Source organism: Grampus griseus, assembly GCF_964374135.1.
Source record: "Grampus griseus genome assembly, chromosome: 15".
NCBI classification, from domain to species: Eukaryota; Metazoa; Chordata; class Mammalia; order Artiodactyla; family Delphinidae; genus Grampus; species Grampus griseus.
The window spans coordinates 20,094,091-20,108,961 of NC_139009.1; the positions used below are offsets into that span (position 1 = coordinate 20,094,091).

A 14,871-nucleotide genomic window follows, 5' to 3' on the forward strand; every position below is an offset into this window, starting at 1 on the left:
ACACTACCTCCACAGTCGGAACAGGGACGGGACCTGCCCTTCCCCTTGTCTCCCTGTGCCTTCAGCTGGAGTATCTTATGAACCGCATCAAGAAAGTGGAGGACCACGAGAAGCAGCTCAACAAACAGAGGATCTGGGACTGCGAAGAGTACAACACGATCAAGATCAAGCTGGAGCAGGACGTGCAGGTGTGACTCGCGTCTGGGCGGCTGAGCAGGCGGAGAGCACCTGTGAATGTCTCTTCCTTAGCAACCACCCATGATATTCTAGAGCTAGTCCATTCAACCAGTCCCTACTTGTTATCTGCTCTCTTTTAAATGATCGTCTTTGAAGGAGCTCATGTACAGGATACACGTGGAGGAATGCTTTCTTTAATAAACCAGTGGAAAACTGCCAAGATGCTGAAGGGGTCTGGAAACCATGGCACGTGAGGGACCGTTGAGAGAATTGTGTATTTTCGCGGGGTGAAGGGAAAATGGCCCTAGGGTCAGGTAGCTAGCTGTGTCACACGGCCAGTGCTAGGACAGCCACCGCCCAATGTGTGTCTACCGTATCCCAGACACTTAATACACAGTGTCTCTAACCCTCACAGTCACGTGAAGGGGAGAAATCACTAATGGCATTTTATACACGAGGAAACTGAGGCTCAGAGACAAGGCTACTTATCTGGTAAGTGGTAAGCCCTGGATTGAAACCCAGTTCTGTGTGTCTCAGTAGCCTGTATCCTTCCCAACATGCCACACAGCCCCCTGATTGATGGTTGAACGTAGCAGTAAGGCAGGTTCTGACTCACCATCAGAAAGAACCTCCTCAGACTTAGAACTGTCTAATACAGAAAAGGGTCAGCCCACAAAACAAAGAGTCCCTTATCTCATAAAGTATTCACAGACTGAATGGCTATGTCTGTCTTCAGTGTAGAAGGATTCCTGCCGTGGGAAGGAGGTTAGATTTTTCTGGTTTCTAAAGTTCTTTCCAAACCTAGGATTCTGTATTTCAACATCAGTTAAAAAAAAAAAAAATCCCTAATTATATTTAGATGATGTAATGTAATTGTGTCTTAATATTCAAGCATGTTCATGTTCTATTCATTTCAGTCTTTATCTAAAAAAAACGTGTTAGATTAAAGCTTTTCCACACAGCCTTTGGTAGAATTTCAGGTCTTAACTCCTCTTGTAGCTTTATATAACGAGGTTAAATTAAAAAACCCTGTTAACGAATTCCCTGGCTGTCCAGTGGTTAGGACTCGGCGCTCTCACTGCCATGGCCTTGGGTTCAGTCCCTGGTCAGGAACTAGGATCCCGAAAGCCACAAGACAAGGCCTGAACAAAAGCAACCCCCGCCCCCAAACCCTATTAGATTACAAATATTTTTCCAGTTGAGAATTTTCTTGAGCCTTTCTTATATTAATGTCACGGAGCTGAGCGTGAGACAAAGGACAGTAGAAGTCTGTAAGAAAGCCTCACTGCTTCTGCGGGCTGTACACATTACACTTTTAATGAAAATGGCTATTGTTAAGCTTTCTCAAGTTATCTTGATTCTACGATCATTTATATGACAAAAGTACATACTGTTGGCCTCAAACAGTGAAATAATGGAAACTCATGTTCTTTTTTGTTGTTCTTTTGTTTTGTTTTTCCTTTTGTGGTAAAGACCTTTAATATAAGATCTACCCTCTTAGCAAATTTTTAAATATACAGTACAGTATTGTTAACCATAAGCCCTCTGTTGTACATTTCCAGAATGTATTCATCTTACATAACTGAAACTTTGCACCCTTTGACCAGTACCTCCTCATCTTCCCCTCCTCCAGCCCCTGGCAGTCCCTCCTAGCAAATTCTACTCTCTGCTTCTAGGAGTTTGATTATTTTAGATCCTACATGTAAGTGAGATCATGCAATATTTGTCTTTCTGTGTCTGGCTTATTTCACTTAACATAACGTCCTGCATGTCCATTTCTGTTGCTACAAATGGCAGGATTTCCTTTTTCTTTTAAAGGCTGAATAATACGCCACTGTATATATACCACTTTTTAAAAGTCCATTAGTCCTTCATCGGACACTTAGGTTGTTTCTATACCTTGGCTATTGGGAATAATGCTACAGTGAATGTGGGAGTGCAGATAGCTCTTCGAGATCAATTTTTTTGGGTATATACCCAGAAGTGGGATTACTGGATCAAATGGTAGTTCTATTTTTAATTTTTTGAGGAACCTCCATATTGTTTCCTTAGCGGCTGCACCAATTTGCATTCCCACCAGCAGCACAGAAGGATTCTCTTTTCTCCACATCCTTGCCAACACTTGCCGTCCTTTGTTTTTTGATAAACAGCCATGCTAATAGGTGTGAGATGATATCTCATTGTGGTTTTGATTTGCATTTCCCTGATGATTAGTCATGAGCATCTTTTCATGTGCCTGTTGGCCATCTGCATATCTTCTTTGGAGAAATGGCTCTTCAGGTCCTTTGCCCATTTTCTAACTGAGTATTTTTTTGCTACTGAGCTGTAGGAGTGGAACCTCATGTTCTTAATCCAATGTTCAAATGCTTGAACGAAGCCAAAAAATTCTGGGACATGGGGAGATTATAGAGGTTAGGGGGTAAGACTAGGGAGGTGAGCGGCAGAGAGGCAGGTAGCCTGGGAGACCTGGCTTTCCTGGCTCCCTCTGTCTGGAGGGACTAACAGTGGAGTGTGGGTATGCAGGAGGCAGGCAGATGGAGATTCTCAGAGTGGGAAAGTGTGTGCAGTTCCTCTGTGTAACAGTTCCTTCCTGTGTTAGAGTTGAGTACACTGTACCACACTCCACCCTTTAGCTGGGAAAAGGTAATCAAATCAGGGATTACCCATATTGCAATATGTGGAATATTTTAGTAGACTGAACTTTATCATAGTGCCTCTGAGCTGTATTCACTAGATAGTAAAGTTAAATAGTGTCGATTTTTGTCAAAAAGATAACGGCATGCAGCTCAATTCCTAACACTAATTCATAGCACTGTGTCAGTTCTAAATATGGAACTAAAATTTTTGCAAACCACAAAAATACAAAGGATCCAATACACATAGATATGGTTTGATAGGTGAAGCATAAGAAGTAAAAATAAGAAGATGCACTTTTCAAGTGCTTACTGCTAGCAAGGTCACACTAGCAATGAATGAAGATTTTACCACTGCTGCCCACCACCCCAAAATAAAACTGCTAGAAACACTTAGTTCTTGATGCAGGAAGCAAATGGTTTTTATTTTTAGGCCTTACCTGCTCATTTAAAATTGTGAAATGGTTTAGTTCAACTTTAATACCAGAATATTCATCACAAAAAGTTAAATACAAGTTATTTATTTAACAAGTATTGTGAACTTACAGGGTGCAAAGCATAAAAATAAATAAGATACAATTTCTGTCCTTAAGGAATTTACAATCTTTTGAGCGAGAAAGCAAGCTACATAAATAGTATAAATAGTATAAAAGAGTGAGCAACAGGGAAGAAAAGGGTAAGCAAGAGTGTGGGATGGAGAGTCTGCAGTTCCAAATGGAATCCAGGGGTTCCCTCCCATCCCCACAGGGTTGAGATCGGTGATAAAGAGGCTCAGTGGGGTCTTTAGAAACATCTGAGAAGGCCAGAGAGAAAGGCTGTTCTAAATTTCCATTCTGCTGGGGCGGTATTGGCAACCGGCGGCGTCAGCCCAGGGTAGGAGATGGCTCCAGAAAGCAGCTTCCTTGCTCCTACTGCCCCAGGAAAAAGAGGGGAAAAGGGAGGTGCGATCAACACCTGGAGTACGTGCAACATTGAAGGATTTTTGTGGCGGGTTAGATTGTAATCTTTATAAATTATTCCCCCAAACTAACCATGACGTTTTGCCGTTAGTCTTGGGAACACGGAGTACAACTTTGCAAAATTCCTTTGGATAATTGAATAATAAGCACAAGCATTTAACAAGATCGATTACAATTTTTTTGGTATTAAAAATATCTAAACTTTATTTTATTTAACATCTTTATTGGAGTATAATTGCTTTACAATGGTGTGTTAGTTTCTGCTGTATAACAAAGTGAATCAGCTATATGTATACATACATCCCCATAGCTCCTCCCTCTTGCGTCTCCCTCCCTCCCACCCTCCCTATCCCACCCCTCTAGGAGGTCACAAAGCACCGAGCTGATCTCCCTATGTGATGTAGCTGCTCCCCCCAGCAATCTATTTTGCATTTGGTAGTGTACATATGTCCATGCCACTCTCTCGCTTCAGATTACAATTTTTTAATATGAAACTATACTCAATGTATGACAATCAAGGACAGCTATATATTGAGACTAAAACCTGTGATAATTAACAATAGAGTCACCGGTACTAAAATTATCACGAGCAGAAGGTGTTGCAAACAAATAATGAGTAACAGAATTCATGTAATTGCCTGCTGTAGACACGGAACTGCAAGAGGCAGGAGACCGTGATTAGTTCTGTAAATTCATCAACAGCACTGCCAGCCACTCCTAAGTGGCATCACGAACGTGAAGCGCCCTGTGGTGGTCTTGGGACAGAGTGGAGGTGAAGGGAGGGTTGATGTGTGATCTGTGTGTACGCTGCATCGCTCGTTCCTCCAGGCGTCAGTTCCCTAAGAGCATTAGCCAAGAGCAGGGGCAAATGTTTTCAACAAGAGGAAATAAAATCGGCGAATACAATTCAACTGCGTGTACAAGCAGAACACTGTAAATTAAAACAGTCAGGTGACGGATTATAATTATTATATATATATATTCGTCTATAAAATCAGCTCAGATTTAAGGTCTTTCAGGCCACATCGAGCGGCTGGTTAGCTCAGTTGGTTAGAGTGCGGTGCTAGTAAGTTCCTTCGGGTCACAAAGAAAAAGACACGGCCTAGTTACTTTTGTTCAGAGTTTTGTAAACTGTGTTCAGCTAGGTGAAATATTGGTGGTGGTTTCACAAGAACAACAAAAAAAGTGATGCCAGTGATATTTTTTTCCTTTCAAGATGTGTTCTGTAGGAAAAATAGAGTCCATTTACATGATTATTATTGTGTAATAATCTGCCTTTTGAATGAAATTCACACGAGAATTCATATGGTAGGGCTCTCACATTTATAACTCATGTGCTCCTGCTGTGTTATAAGTATAAATAAGTATAAAAACTGTTCTATAGTAAGTAAGTTTGGGAAATTCTGTTTCAGTGACAGGGGCTCATTGCAAAGCTCTAGAAAGAAAGAGGTCACCGGACATGGTCAGAGCAGACACCCAGGGTCATGGGGCTCCTGGGTGCCTCCGTCCCAGCAAAGCCTGGTACTCATTCACTGTCATTCCAGATCCAGAGCAGCTCTGGAGACCCTCCTTCTCTGTGAGTGTTCACCCTTTCTCAGATTGTCGCCATCCAACAAGGAGCTTTTCTATGGCGCTTCTGTGCCAAGCCACGTTGACGAATGGCCTCCCCGGTGTCCAGGGCTGGTCACACTTGAAGTAGTGGGCTGGTTTCGTTTGGAGCACGGTGGCATAAATCATCATGACTTTGTAGGAAGAATTGCTGAGTGTCCCTTTCCCCACTCGGCACTCACAGTCATCCCTAGAAGGGTCCAGGGCCCGGAGCAGTGGCTCAGGCTGGGACCACCCCAGCTAATTGCACTTGAGCTGAGGCTATGCCTTCAGAACCTTCCATAGGCTCTTGGGGATAATATTCAAGTCAGGAATTTCTAAATTAAACTTTAATCCTGCTCAGGAGAGTGCGGTGCGGCTCCCGACAGCTCCCTACCCGAGGGCTGGGCCTGCCCTGCACAGTGCTGAGAGCTGACGGGGTGGGGATGCGGGTACTTGCACACGGCCAGTGAGGTGTGAACCGTAAATTGCTTTGTGGAGAGCCTTTGAACTTCACTTCTGAGAACCTACCTTAAGGAAATAAACAAAATACCCCCAAAGTTTTAAATGTAATTCTTCCCACCATTATTTTATAATATTGAAGATTATCAAAACAATATAAATGTATTTATACATTTGTAAATGTATATACTGTAGGGGAATGGTAAAACATTATGGTATATGGTAAACATAAATATTTCCTATAGGGTAAATTATAATATAAAAATATGCACCATTAAAATTATATTAATAAAACTTGATTGGCATGGAAAATTCTTAAGTTGTAATAGTAAAGGAGAAAAGTGGGATATAAAATTGTAGGTATAGTTGCATCTCAATTATGTAAGGAACACTGGAAAGGAACAGGCCAGTATGTCAACAGAAATTGCCTTTGGGAGGTGGAATTATGGGTAGTTTTTCTTCCCCCTTCTCCTATGTCTCCTTCTTTATCCTTTACTGTACTTTCTGTGTTTTCTACAACGAGCAAATATTACTTTCACAATGAGGAAAAGTTTTTGCAAAGAAAAGCATATAACTAGAAAAAAGTAAATAAAAATTTGACTGAAAGTAGAGAAATTGAGAGGTACAATTAGTTATCATCCTGGTGACCAAGATGGTTCTTCACTGACCACCTGTTAAAGAAGAGATAGAACAGGCCTTCTGTTCTGAAGGAGATATTCAATTCTTGTCCCATAATGGAAAATTTAAAACCTCTGGGGTAGCTAAACAGATCCTGAGGTGAATAATTCCCTCAGTTACAGTGTGGGGATCACCGACTCCACAGGGAAGGTGGGAATGACTCACCCTCTGATGATGGGTGATTGCCTTTGTTCTCCTGTTTATCACCTCCTGGCCAGTTCTGCTCCTTGAGGATGACCCAGAGCAGTCTGGAATCTCTTCCTTCCTCTGTTGACTCCTTGGGGAGGGTCTGTAGTCGAGTGGAGGCAGACGGGAAGGAGGCTTGAAAGAGTGTGGTATGTCACATGGCTGCCTTATCCAGATCTGATTGTACTTAATTGCATCTTCCATTGCTGCACCTCCATTCGAGAAAGGCAGGAGCGAGCCAGTATATTTGCCCTGTTCCAGCCTTGCCCCTCCCTAATCCTTTTCACCAGCTGCAGAAGGACATTCCTACCCTGCGTGGACCAGTAATTCTACTCTTCCCCCTAACGTCTTAGTGACCATCCTTTGACTTCAAGGATAAAGCGTTAGACTCCTAGCTCTGTCAGGCCCTGCTGCTCTGTCAGCCTCATCTCTACCATTCCCTCCCTGCTTCATACCTCACGTCCTAAACTGCTCGTGGTTTCCCCAAAGCACCTGGCTTTCCCTTGCCTCTCTAGACCTCTCTCCCCTCCACCTGAGTAACTCCTACTCGTTCTCCAGGCCTCAGACATGCGAATGCCATATTTTCAGGGACGCCTGCCCTGCCCTCAGGGCCCGGGAGAACCCTCCTCTCATTGGTCCCATACCTGTGCTTACCCTGATCTTGCTTCTTGTCACCAGTGCTTGTTCATCTGTCCCTCTCCTAGACAGGGAAGGACTGGGCCTTTTTCACCTGTGTTTTCCCAGCAGCACCTCGAAAAGCATCAGACGTATAATAGGCACTCGATAAATATTTGCTGAATGAATGAACACAACTAATGATGATCCAAATAGTAAGGATGGTTGCCTCTATCCTTTAAAATGAACACGGTTTGCTAAACACTGACATTGACAACTGGAAGGTCAGAGTGGGGACCTTGCAGGTTTTTTGTGGCCATGTTAACTTTTATGGTTTTTCTAGTGGGGCTGCTCGTTCTCTGAAGGGTCTGGAGCAGAGCATGAGAGGTAGCTGTACCTGAACTGTGCTCTAACTCTGATCTCTCTTAGACTTTAAGCACGTAGACGTTAGCTTGCACTTGAATGATTTGTATTTTTTCTGGTTGACCTTTAGTTTGCCTCTAATGATAAATTTTCTAAGAATTCAGGTGGAGACACTTGTCCTAAGGTTCCTCTGATACGACTGCAGAACAAACAACCAGGGACCCTCATGCATGACAAATTGTACCAGGGCCAATTAGGATTATTTTTTTAAACTTTAACTTTAGATTCTTGAGCAACAGCTTCAGCAAATGAAAGCAACTTATCAGCTAAACCAAGAGAAGTTAGAGTACAGCTTCCAGGTGCTGAAGAAGAGAGATGAAGAAAGCACAGTGATTAAATCCCAGCAAAAGAGGAAGATCAACTGGTAAGCTAGCGTGCACAGCGTCTTTGTTCTGGGCCTTTCTGTGCTGAAAAGAGGGATGGGTCTGTACTCTTTTGTAGGAGTAGAAACTGTTAAAAATATAACCAATTCTTATTAAAATATTTTTTTTTGGGGGGGAAAACATTCAACTGGTTCTACCCTCCCCACACCCCGAAAAGAGTTTACAGCAAAAAGTCTGTCTCCCATCCCTCCTTTATCTGGGTCCTCTGTCCCACCTCTGTGACCATTATTCATTTCTTTTGTTTCGTCCAGAATTTCCTCACGCACGTACAAGCAAACACAGATAGACAGTCTCATCCCCTTCTGCTTTTACACAAACGATAGCATTCTATACACACTGTTCTATGTCTTGAAGATGTTTCCATACCAGTTCGTAGAGAAGGTTCACATTATTTCTTAAGCTGCCTCGTATTCCACTGCATAGACATGCTAGGATTTACTTGCCCAGTCCCACACTGATGCACATTTCGATGGCTTCTAATCTCTTGCTGTTGCAAATAATGCCAACATAAGTACTTATGTCAATGTGTCACTTCTCATGTGTGCCCGGCTATCTGGGTAATGCTCAACTTGTAATTACAGAAGCAGTACATGTGCATTATAGAAAATTAGAAAATACCACAAATGAAAGTGAGATAAAAACATAAAAATAGGGCTTCCCTGGTGGCGCAGTGGTTGAGAGTCCGCCTGCCGATGCAGGGGACACGGGTTCGTGCCCCGGCCCGGGAGGATCCCACATGCCACGGAGCAGCTGGGCCCGTGAGCCATGGCCACTGAGCTTGCGCGTCTGGAGCCTGCGCTCCACAACGGGAGAGGCCACAACAGTGAGAGGCCCGCGTACCGCAAAAAAAGAAAAAAAACAAAACAAAAAACATAAAAATGCCATATTCCTCCTACCAGAGATTAAGTGTATCTCTCTTTTTTTTTTCCTTTTTTTGCAGACTAACTTTTTTTTTTTCTTCAACCCAGCCTTCATGATGTACTTAACAATCTGAGATCAAAATATAACAAGCAGGTAAAGCAGTTTCAGGAGGAGAACCAGTCCCTAACCTCAGACTACAAACGCTTTGTGATGCAATTCAAGGAGATGCAGAAAGCCATGAGGTATTTCAGGGACGTGGGTCCCAAGGCATGTGCCCTAGGATAGAGGTTGCAGGGTTAGAGCTGGTAGCGGCGGTGATTTCATCAGACTTTGATATCACCTGCTTCTGGGGAGCTGGACCAGGGCACCAGAGAATCCTTTGTGCTGTCTTTCCTGTCCCTTTACTTGCATGTCACCTGCCTTGTTCTCACAGGTGAGAATCAGGGGCTCAGGGATTGGGCCAGGCTCAGGATTTCCCACAGCTCTGCCTCGGTCCTTGCCCTGCTGCTAATTGGGGGTGGGGACGGGTGCTGGCCTGGCACTGGAATCAGCTGGCCCCGGTCAATAACTCTCCTTCACAGGCATTTCGCTCTCATTGATGACAAGCAGTTTCGGGAGATTTGGCTGATGAATGAAGAGGAGGCAAAAGATCTGATAAGCAGAGCCTTTGATGTAGACAGGGTCATCCATACCCATCACCTGGGGCTCCCCTGGACAGCACCTGACTTCTGGTTCCTGAAGAATGTGGGACCAATTTCTCAGCAGCAGCGGAAGTCGGCCACGCAAATCTTAGAGGAAGTGCTGATGGAAGCAGGTGACTGGAACAGAGTCATAGCATCTTCGAGCTGGAGTGGAGGGGCCCTCTGAGAACATCGGGTCAACCCACTCCTTTTACAGATAAGGGAAATGAAAGCAGTTCCCTTATCTGGGGGATAAGGTTTCATAGCTTAAGAGGTCCAGAGAGCATGATTGGTTGATATGACTTTTAAGTTTCCTCTAATTTATTGCTTTACCTTCTCCCCTGTATTATAAACTGGTACTTAGATCTAGAAGCTTGATCAGATTCAAGTTCACTTTATTTTCCCTATATACACTGTTGCCTGCCTCCATCGGGATAAACTGATGCCAAGTTGTCTCCCTTTGTGATGTTAGCAACCATTGATAACCATTGTCTAAGATCCATTAACTGCATTAGGGATTGCAGCAAAATGGTGTTCTGAGTTCCATCATTCTGCCTTCATTTATTAGCTAGAACCCTTCTGAAAAGAGAATCTTCTCCCCATCAGCTATCTGCTACCCTGAGATACAGTTTGTACAGGAAAAGCAGGAGAGTGCTTAGTCTTTTTTCTGTTTACTAGTCTTCAGAATAAATAGACGGGGGCTCTAGCATCTTCTAAAGGTGACCAATGAGGTTTTATTTAAATTTTTCCTTATGAACACATGGGTTTAAACAAATGTGATGTTTCGGTTTACTACAGTTATCGTCCTTACTAATGCTCTACTTATTCCATCTTTGGCCATGTCGGCTTCTGGGTCCTTTCGACACAACCCCAGCAGTCTTTGATAGCTTCGTGGCTTTCCAGAATGACCAGATGTTCCAGGCTCACATTATGTTTTTCCTGCTTCAAGTCTGGAATCAGCCATTCCTCCAAGGAGACTTTGTCCTTTTAAATAGGGAATGGCATTTTGAAACCATAGTCTGGGTGCTGGAGGGCTCACTGGTTTGACTGGTCATCGTTTCCAGGCCTTCTCAGTGGGTGAGCCGAGGGTATAGGATTATGTTTTAAAGATAAACATAAAATAAATCATGTATTTATGATACATGATTTATTTTATCTTTAAAACATAATCCTAATGCTTCCGAATCATCAGGATGTCAGAATTTTTTACTTAACCTTATCAAAGTGTATCTCCTTTCTCCTAACTTGAAAATCTTCGTAGTCAGTGCCTTCAAAATAATTACTCATATACGTTTTTATGGTACCACAAAATAGTCTCAGAATAAAAGAGCAACCCTGCCACTAACAAATGATTACTAAAAAGTGTTTAAACTTTTTTTGCAGTTCTTTTTGTTCTTAGGATACAACCTACTAGGGATGTACAGACAGATTACTGTCTTTTAAAGTCACTTGGAATGCTTTCTATGTGGTTATGTCACCAACTGTATACACGCTTAGGTCTTTTTGTTTCATGTTAGTTTTGATTGTTAGTGATTGCTCCTTTACAATTGAATTTTGTTTTATAATTATGTAAAATATTTACGTTTCCAAAGTCAAATGTACAAAAAAGTTATACTCAATAAAGTATAGCTTTTATCCTCTTTTGTCCCTCTCCTCTAGGTAACTATTTAATAATTTATGCTTTATCCTTCTGTTACTTTTTAAAATTATAAACAAATGTGTATGTCTTTATATAAACCAATTTTTAGGTAAATGAGAACATATGCTTTTCTCCACCTTGCTTTCTTTATGTACAATATATCCTGGAGATGAGTCTACACTAGGAAGAAGAAATACTCTTCATTCCTTTTTTATCTGGTGCTCTATTGTGTGACTGGGCTATAATTATTCAAATAGTCCTCTGTTGATGGTCATTTGGGATATCTCCAGTTTTCTTGGCGTTTTTGCTATTAGAATATTGCTGTAACACATAGCTTTGTGCCTTTGTGTTTTCATGTTTTTGCCTGTGAATTGTTGGGATATTTCCCTAGAAGTAGGATCACTGGATCAAAGGGTAAATGCCTCTGTAATTTTTCTGGGTCTTGCTCCATAGGGATGGTACCATTTTGCATTCCACCAGCAATTTGCTCTTGTCCTTTTCAAAATCTTTTCATATATATTATCTTGTTTTACCTTTTGAGCAAGTAGTAAAACCTGGGCAGTGCAATGATTTGTATTACTATTTTCAGTTGAGGGATGTATAGCATAAAACACTTTTTAAAATTTTCATTAAGGAAAATTTTGCTGTTGCTACCAGCTGCCAGTTTGTGCTGACACTATTCTGTGAGGCAGCTACTTTTCCTGCATTTTCATGGGCTGCTTCTAATCTTCTGCAGGTTTAGAAACCACGTGGTGGATGTGTTAGATTTCGCTCTCAAATAATAAACAGGTTCACGGTCTCCCTACCACTTCCTGGTCAAGGCTGGATTTTGAGCATGGTGTTTCCAGGTAGTTGAAACTGGGAAGAGTGAGGCTTTCTAGGCTGGCCAAGGGTGGCAGAATTCTCCAGATAGTCTCTTATTTCGACCCCCAATCTCCCTTTTTGTTCTCCCCACGTGATGGGCTTTCTTCAGCTAAAGGAACTTGCTAGTGCCTTAAAGACGCCTTTTAAGGCCTACATTTCCTCAAGGAAAGCCGTTTGACTGTTCCTCAAAGTGAAGCAGCCCAAGGAGTCACCTTCTCTTTCTTTCTCTCTCTCTTCTCGCTATGGCCCCTCTGCAGAAGAGGAGGGGGCAGAGGAGGCCGCCTCAGAACCAGTGTCGTACCTGGACCTGCCAAAGCAAGTGTCAGCGAAAACTACCAGGAAGATCCTGACGCTCCTGTGTGACGAGTCGGTGAGGCTGGGCTCCTGGCGGGTGGCCTAGCCGACTTCCTGCCCTTCTCGAGGGCTGCTTTTGATGACACTGGACGGGCCAGAGGTGGTCTGGAGGCAGGACTGGACCGGCCCTCAGGGTGGTGCTGGGGGCGGCCCCTGGACTTCATGGGGTCGCGGAGAGGCTGTCGTGCTCCAGAGCTGACCTGGCTGGTCACCAGGCCCTACCTTCGTGGTCAGCAAGCCTGGCCCAGGCCAGCCAACGGGCTCCTGCTAATTAAAAAAGAAATGCTAAACAATTGCTCATCTGCGAGAGAAAGGGCACCCGTCTCGCCTCCGTGCATCCACCTGACAGTAGCGTGGCCACAACCCACGGTGGCCTTTCTCTGGGAGCTGAGCCTGCAATTACTCTGGGGGTGTTAGGCCTTGGATATCTTCACTGTATCTTAGCAAAACTAATTGGTGTAAAGGCCTCGTTGGAGCTGGTTCAGCTAGAAGTCTTATTGTACCCAAACAGAATGGGTGTTTAGGCAGATTTTCATTTCTGAGATGGGAAGCAGGTGGCACAAAGATTGTCAGCCTCCAGTCCACTTGGGACAGTTCTTGGGCACGAGGGGGGGCTCCTGCCACCGAGGGCAGCTCCAGCTGAAGGAGGCGGCTGGCGGGTGCCCCCCTCTGTCCGCAGGCTTGCTGCCGGTGGCCACCCCTCCAAGGAGCCCTCCCTCACGCGTTGTTCCCACTCCAAGCGGGCATCCAGTCTTCTCCCCCCTCACCCCCGCACTTGACGTGCACCGTGTTCTGCTCTGGTGTCTCCATCTCCCCCCAGCCCTCCTCTCCTCCAGCTCACTGCCTACCGCTGTGTCCGGTAGATGTCTGGGGAGTAGCATTTGAGTGAAGTGACATGGGCGGGTGGGAGCGGGACTGGACCACGTCTGGACTGCGGCGGGGAGCCCAGGTGTTCACCCCATGGCTTGTGGGCGAGGTGCGGGGAACTCAGTCCATCGTGAGGATTGGCTTTGTCTCTGGGAAGGGCTCTTAGGCATCCCGGGAAGGCCTCCCTCCGAGGGCCCTGCTGTCCGATGTGTCAGCCCTGGGCTTCTGCTCTGTGGAGTCGTCCCTGGCTAGTTACCCAGAGGGGGGATGCGGGGCCTGGGACTCGTCCTGAACCCTGTCTCTGACTGGAGATGTCGTCTTCCTTCTCCTCAGGGTTTCCTCATAGAGAGGAAGCTGCTGAGCCTTCTCCTGCCCCTGGACAAGAACGAGTGTTACCTGCTGAAGTTGGACGCCATCTTCTCAGTGAGTCCCCCCAGGGCTGAGTGGGTGAGGGTCCTGGGGTAAAGACAGCCCCCTGGGGTTTCCAGCATTGCCTCAGCCCAGGAGTAGATGCGGGGCTCCCGGGGCTTCCCCGGCTCCCTGTCACATCCTTCCCTTCACCTGTTTTCCATGTACGAATTGGCCTCAGAGTCGCATCGATGTCTCCCATCCCACCCCTTCCTCTGTCAGTTCCTCTCTCATGGCCCAGCTCTCAGCCATAGGTTCTCCCCTCCGCCCCTAAACTGAGATGTGGGTTCAGCCCCGTTAGCATTCTTGTGCCCACCAGGCCTATATGGAGCCGTTCCTGACCTGAACGTCGTTCCTCTGTTCTGATGTGCGTGTCCAGATTCACTGAGCTCTCCGGGCTTGAATGGCCTGTACTCTGGGCCATGGCAGGCGCTGGGACTGCTGAGGGGAGCGAGCCCCCTGCTCTCGGGAGCTGAGGGCCTGGTGACTCCCGGAGCCATGTGGAGAGGGGCGCTTCTTGATGTGTGGTATTTGAGCAGTCATTCTATTTTTCCCTCAGGCCCTTGGAATCGAAAATGAAGATGACTTGTATAAACTAGTAAACTTCTTCCTCAAATACCAAGCTCATCATTCACCTCCCAGCCAGGTAAAGTGACGTGTAATAAAAAAGAGAGCATTTAAAATTCTCCTGGAAACCCCCAGAGAGCATTGCTGCCTTTGAATAATACTTCTGGAGAAATAGTGAGGGTTTTGTGTCAAGGATAGCTAACCCAGCATTTCCCTTGTTATTATTACTTTTTGTCTTTGTAAAGAGAAGGCTGGCTGGCGATGAGATGCTGTTCTTATACTAAGGTCCAAGGAGTCTTTTCCAGGGCCTTCCCTGAAAGCCAGGCCTCAGCCACATGAGACCTGGGCTCACCAAGTTCTGAATATTTTGATCCGTAGCACTTCCCCGCAAAGCAGGGCCCATTTTTAATACCTATCTTGATTGTAATTCACTATTTTGAGGAAGTCATCATGTTAAAAATATTATAAAATTTTAATATAAAAATTAAAACTTGAATTAAAAAATGTTTTTAGTATTGTTAGCCCCAG

The 14,871-nt window shown here is 44.6% G+C and overlaps 1 protein-coding gene across 2 annotated transcripts in view; it reads left to right on the forward strand.

Annotated features, from left to right (window-relative positions):
* The window catches only part of DRC1 (dynein regulatory complex subunit 1), a gene marked incomplete at both ends in the record, with an annotated part of 45,968 nt that overhangs the window by 20,797 nt on the left and 10,300 nt on the right, over nt 1-14,871 (forward strand). For both annotated transcript variants that reach the window (XM_082672860.1, XM_082672861.1), the window contains 7 exons: nt 66-188; nt 7,945-8,084; nt 9,072-9,206; nt 9,546-9,778; nt 12,405-12,517; nt 13,702-13,791; nt 14,336-14,422. In XM_082672860.1, the coding sequence (XP_082528986.1) occupies nt 66-188; nt 7,945-8,084; nt 9,072-9,206; nt 9,546-9,778; nt 12,405-12,517; nt 13,702-13,791; nt 14,336-14,422 (921 nt within the window). The remainder of the gene's footprint in view (nt 1-65; nt 189-7,944; nt 8,085-9,071; nt 9,207-9,545; nt 9,779-12,404; nt 12,518-13,701; nt 13,792-14,335; nt 14,423-14,871) is intronic.